The sequence below is a fragment of the Pagrus major genome, chromosome 1, assembly GCF_040436345.1.
Source record: "Pagrus major chromosome 1, Pma_NU_1.0".
Classification (NCBI taxonomy): Eukaryota; Metazoa; Chordata; class Actinopteri; order Spariformes; family Sparidae; genus Pagrus; species Pagrus major.
Genome location: NC_133215.1, coordinates 13,336,950 through 13,343,064, shown reverse-complemented (window position 1 = coordinate 13,343,064; position 6,115 = coordinate 13,336,950). Strand labels below are relative to the sequence as shown.

Below are 6,115 nucleotides of genomic sequence, written 5' to 3'. Positions count from 1 at the left end.
GGAACACTTTCCTGTCCTAAATTTGCTTTACACTACTCAAAAGTGTTTCTCCCTTAAACATTGCGAGATCGCCAACAGTTTCATTAATTTTTCAGGGAATAATGCATGGATCCTGTGATTGAGTAGAGTTTGATGCAGATTAAATCCAGATTAAGGGGCTTTAAACGTGTTTTATTTGATACTGGATTAGGTTTGATAGAATTAAAGGGGACTGTAGGAACACAGTGGAGATTATGATCCCATCTGCATTGTTTTGTGTCCTCGTGGTTGGATGTTACAGATCTGGTGATCTTAAATTATGATTAAGCAGCTATGGATGTTCTAACATTTAGAGTGATGCAGGACTGTTGAGTTTGACACTGGATCAGGTTGGACTGAGTTTAAGGGGCCTGTTGGGCCTTTGTGGAGGTATGCGCTCTACTGAGTGCTATTCTAATTGTTCTGATTTTAGCAAAATTATGAAGTAGATATGTATATAATTACGTCATACTAGGAAAGTGATAATATAAGAGATTAGGAGAAGATACTGTATTTGTGTATGACTACAAAATACCACACATATTTGATGACACAGCTGTGCAGAAAGTTTTGTTGGGTTTCCTGCACTTTCAAAAACAGGATGCAGGTAGAGGGGGAGCAGCACTTTACTCACAGGTTGACTCAACTGAAACGTGGCCTCAGGTGGTTGTTTACTGACTTTCCCCTCTGGTAAACCGCACTGTGTCGACAAGCTTCACATGCAGCGCACTGACTCTTCCACACTGGTTGTTGTTGTCAGAAATGAGTGGTGAACCTTTACAGTAACTCCTCTAACTCCAGTCTGGTTTCCTCTCTGGGTTTGTGCATGGTGTGGATTGTACTGTAGGAGGGTCGTAGGGGCGACATGACATCAATATAAACACACCACACCCTGTTAATATCAAAGTGGGTCTATTTATGTCAGCCTGTAGTGTCAGCCAACACATGAAAACTGTCAGAAACAATCAAACTGTAGTGCATAATGAATACATCGTGATAAATAGGATCAGCCCCAGTAAGAATTTACACATTGAGACGGATTTGTCCTGCTTTTTAACTCATAAAATGTATTTTCCTGGTACAGAAGATTTAAAGCTTCATACTGTTGCCTATGATATGTCATTCTCTCTCAAACAATCACCAGAAACATTGTGTCCCAGACCAATTGTTCCACTTATTAGTTCCTGAATCACATCCACATTCTTTACATGATTTCAGTTTTCAGTTCTTCCTTTAAAAGAAGGAAGAAGAACTTTGCGTGTTTGTGGCGTTCGTTTCTGGTCAAAAACAAAGACCGTTTCTTTCAAAACAAAGACATGTTCATGGTTTACTTTTGCTTTTCCAATAATAAATAAGTTTATGAGCAGTAAATGATAGATGCTGACACAAATATGTAGCAGGATGTATAAAAACTAAATAAGGTTTTACTATATGTTTTATTATCTAAAGAGATGAGTAACAATCTGCAACAGCAGGTTGGATACAAAACATCTGTTGATGCAACAGTAAATAACAAACATTTGTATTTATATTTAAATCATTGATTCAGAACCGTCAGTTTTTCAATTTCCAGGGAAACAAATAAACAAAAGTAGGAATGACTTGATATCAGATATAATACAGCCTCCAAATAAAACTTCCCACAGGCTATTTATGCCGATTAACATAACACACTGACTCATTTCCACTTAAACTGAAGAAGCTCAAAGAACTGACCTTACATACGTATACATACAATATATAGCCAGGAAAAAGTCCCTCAAATTACTCACTTGAAAGTAATTTCCCTGCTTATTTTCATCCTGTGATGAGTAAGTAAACCTGTTAAATGTCCCCTTCTTCAAAGGGAGTTCTGCACTGTTGAGTTTCATCCACGGTTCAGTGGAAAAGACATCATGGGAAAGCTTGAAATCTTATCAAATATTTCCCAGGCAAAAGGGATTCTTTGAAATAACTCAAATTTTCTTTTTACCATGCTGGGTATGACTGTGTGCTGCATGTCTGTATGTCTCACTTCTGCATTCTCTCCATACACTTACTGTACATTAGCATGGCAACTGTAGCGCCATCCTGTGGCCAAACACAGAACTTCAGATTTCCATAATAAAAATGTAACAGTAATGTTCATGTCTGTCCAACGGAGGGCAACATACGCTTCACCATCACTTTTCTTCACTGACAGCACAAAAGTATGTGAACACTCAAACATGACACCCATGTGACTGTTGGACACTCCAAAATCATGGGCGTTAATGGGCTGCTTCCACTCTCCTGTGGAGGCTTTCCACCTCATTTTGGATCCTGTCTGGCTGCAGGGATTTTCACGAAGCTATTTCCAGCAGCTCTGTTAGTTTACTTGATTTCAGTGTCGCTCAGAGTTTGGGCTCTGCACACTCCCTTGCCAACGACTTCGAAAGCAGCTCCCTTGTACGTTGCAACACACTGGCCGTCCGTGCGTAGGTCTGGCTGAATCTGCTCCCACACCTTCGTCTTGGGGTTCAGCTCTTTGTCCGGTTCACCTGCAAACAGGAAACCAGCTCGATGCATTAGAAGAACCTCCTTCGTTCTCCACTCGTCCATCACACACACAGGATTTATGGGTTTAGGACTGACATTCTTGCATAACCGACTCAAGCAGTAACAAGCTGCCTACCAACCTCCTGGGAAAAGCTTTCCACAAGATTATGGAAACTGGCTGCAGGGATTTTGCTCCCATTCAGCCACAAGAGATCACTGAGGTTTGGCAGTAAAGCCTGGCTCGCAGTCAGTGCTCAAAATCCTCCCAAAGGTGTGATTTTGCCAAAAAATATTGGGAGCCCACAGCACTGTATAATACCACCATTGTTATTTTTAGGCAGCGAGAAGGTTCAACAAGATCAGTAATTTCCTAAAGACAGCGATATTTTTGACAGGTCATCACTTATATCTTTATGATATCTGTTTTAAATCACGTAAGAGTACCTGGGAAGCCCTGGACAGTGACTCTGTCCCCTGGTGCTGCTCCACTTGGAGGCTCGAGGATCTCCACCTTGTCTGGCGAGCTGGCACACATGACCACAGCCTGGGACAGCACTCCTCTCATCTTGGCTGGCTTCAGGTTACAAAGCAGGACTACCATGCGGTTCTGCATCTGCACGAAGGACAGAAGATTACATCTTAACAGCTCATATGCCCTTGACAATAAAAAAACATTTTATGACCCAAATTATGAGGTACACCAAAAACATCTCCAACTAATACTTATATAATTATACTACTTCTAATCCCTCAATTCGTAATTACAGTCCGAGAGTTTATGGTTTGTGTTCTTGTTCTCAAACCAGGTAAAATTAGATTTGGCTTTTAGATTTACTGTCTCTGTACAAGCCTGTCGTGTTCTTCCGGACCAAACTATTTTTATGGACCTTGCTTTGTGCAGGGTGACTCTGTCATGTTGAAACAGGAAACAGCCTTCTCCAGACTGTTGCTGCAAACTTGGAAACACACTATTGTTTAAAATGTAGACAGGAAACCCTAATGTAACAGTATTCAATGATGATGCTAAGCTAAAAGGGGCCCAAATCATGTAAAACAGGCCAAGACCAAAAGTACATGACACCATCGACAAAAATTTACAGACAATTAACCAAGAAGATAATCAAGTAATTATTAGTTGGAGCCTTAATAAATCACATGGTATTCCAAGAAACTCCATCAAATACTATGTAAGATATGATGTAAGAGTAATACTGTACCTGGTCCACAGGTATGTGCTTGACGAGCTCGCTGACCACTGTCCTGGGAGCAGCCTCTCCGACATCGACCTGCTGCACATAAAGACTGTCGGCGTCTGGAAGAGGCAGAGCTGTGATTACACGTCCAACACGCAGGTCCAGACGAGACACGTCCACCTGGGCTTCATCCTCATCTGCCTGCTTCGTCTCTGCTTTCTCCCCTGCGCAGATCAAAGACAGACAAGAGCTGTTATGATAATCCAAACATAATAATCCATGGATTTGGCACCATGATAATAATTATTATTACTATAAAAAAATGTTTAATCAAAAGCACTAAAAATAGCACCACACTGTATCATAATAAGATTTTAGATGATAAGAAGTTCCCAACTTTGTTTCAACAGTTTGAGAACGGCTCTCTGGTTTCAACACAGCGGTGCCCCACGGCACAAAGCTCAGTCCATAATGAAATGTTTTCTCAGTCTGTTGAAGTCAAGCTTGACTGAACTGCACAGAGCCCTGACCTCATCTCTGTCCAACACATTTGGGATGAACTGGAATGCAGACTGTGAGCCAGTTCATATCGGCCAGAATCACTGCCTGACCTCACTACTTGTTTGGCTGAACTGGAACAAAACCCTGCAGCCAAGTTTCTAAAATCCTGCAGAAAACTTTCAAGTAGAGAGGAGGCAGAATATTAATGCCTGTGGTTTTGGAGTAAGACAGAGCTTTAAAAGGAGGGAGGAAGGAGGAAAGGAGGAGCGAAGGAAATGTTTACGTTTTTCCTAGTTCTCTTCTTTTCAAACACAGTACAGATTCATCAGCAGGTAATCAGCTGCTTGAGTGACTACATGGCTGACTGATGAAAGGTTGGGGTTAGAGTTCAATCTGGGTCCAGGTTGAGGAAAGGGAAAGAACAAATTGAACAGGGAAGCAGACATTGACCTTTAACACCAGTTTTGATTGTCTTACAAATGCCAAGCAAGGCCAGATTTCTAACCAGGCAAAGTCCACTGCATGACACTGGGTTTGGGTAATTTAATCAACTGCCCAGCTTCAATAAAGACTTTCGATTGATCTGTTGATTATTTTCTAGATTATTTTATTAGTTTTTGTTGTTCTATAAAAGTGATGTCCTCAAATGTTTCATTTTGTCCACAAACCAAAGATATTCAGTTTACTTTCACAGAGGAGTAAGGAACACAGAAAATATTCACATTTAAGAAACTTGGATGGATTATCAAAATACTTGCAGATCAATTTAATAGTTGAGAACTAATCGATTGTCAAGATCTAGTTTTACATAGAGCTGAAATGACAAAAACAAATAAAAAAAATTTAAAAATGCAGATCACAATTATTTGAAGCCCAAGAGGAGGAAATAATCACATTGCTTGTTGTGTTGTTCAGTCCAAAACACAAAGATTTTCAGTTTATTATTACATAAGACATGAAAGAAGCAAATCCTCACATTTGAACAAAATGTTTTTTAGTTGAAAAAAGGATGCTTCTCTTTTTAAGTTTTTATTATCATTATTATTATTATTATTATTATTATTATTATGATCATTTTTTAAACAAACAAGCCATGCAAGGTGTTTCATGCATGAGTCAACCTCAACATGTTTTGTCTGGATGCATGTTGTGATTCTGAGAAGTTTTGAATTACAGCTGATTTAAACGTGTCACTGAATGGGAGCAAATCTCTGCAGCCAAGACCCCAAAAAAAATCCCTCTGGAAAAGTCTGTCACACGAGCAGCTGGATGGAGAGGGGCGTCGGATGTTTTGGCTCACATACAGGTGTGATGTTGCCAGAAGTATGTGGACACTGTAGGGACACTTGCCTGTGACAGTTGCACCCCTCCCTCCATCCCAAACCTCCTGAGCTCACCTGCAGACTTGCTGTACGTGGATACCCGCCCACGGAAGCCCATCTCATGGAGCTCCCGGCGGACGGTCCTGGAGCTCACTTTGGCCCCGGAGGCGGTCTGAAACTCGGTGGTGAGCGCCTCCACCGAGGGCAGGCAGTTCCCCAGCGCTACTTTCTCCAGCACTTGACGGTCCTCCTCTTTGAGCTTGTGCGGTCGGCCGCTCCGGGGCAGAGCCGTCGTTATCCCTCCACGTTTCCACTTGAGGATGACGGCGCTCACGGTGGACCGAGGCAGGTTCAACAGGGCCGAAATCTCACGGACCGACTTCTTGCACATGTGGCAGCCGACCACGGTGCCCCGCTGGAAGTCACTGAGCTCCTCACTGCGACCCATTGTGCCGCAGAGGTCTGCAGCCTGCATTGATCCCTCACCTCCTCCTCTTTTCCAGACCTACTTCTTCTTCTACGGTTTTTGACAGTTTAGGGGCTACTGGGCCCATTACCGCCACC

General features: G+C 42.0%; 1 protein-coding gene across 1 annotated transcript; it reads right to left on the bottom strand.

The window, feature by feature from the left end:
• Positions 1 to 1,435: 1,435 nt before the first annotated feature.
• LOC140997694 (aminoacyl tRNA synthase complex-interacting multifunctional protein 1-like) lies at positions 1,436 to 6,010 on the bottom strand. The gene is made up of 4 exons (XM_073467679.1): positions 5,627 to 6,010; positions 3,753 to 3,952; positions 2,980 to 3,148; positions 1,436 to 2,537 (listed from the first exon to the last, which is right to left on the bottom strand). The coding sequence occupies exons 1-4, from the start codon at positions 5,997 to 5,999 to the stop codon at positions 2,371 to 2,373; spliced, it is 909 nt and encodes a 302-aa protein (XP_073323780.1). The 5' UTR covers positions 6,000 to 6,010; the 3' UTR covers positions 1,436 to 2,370.
• Between the last annotated feature and the right edge of the window lie 105 nt (positions 6,011 to 6,115).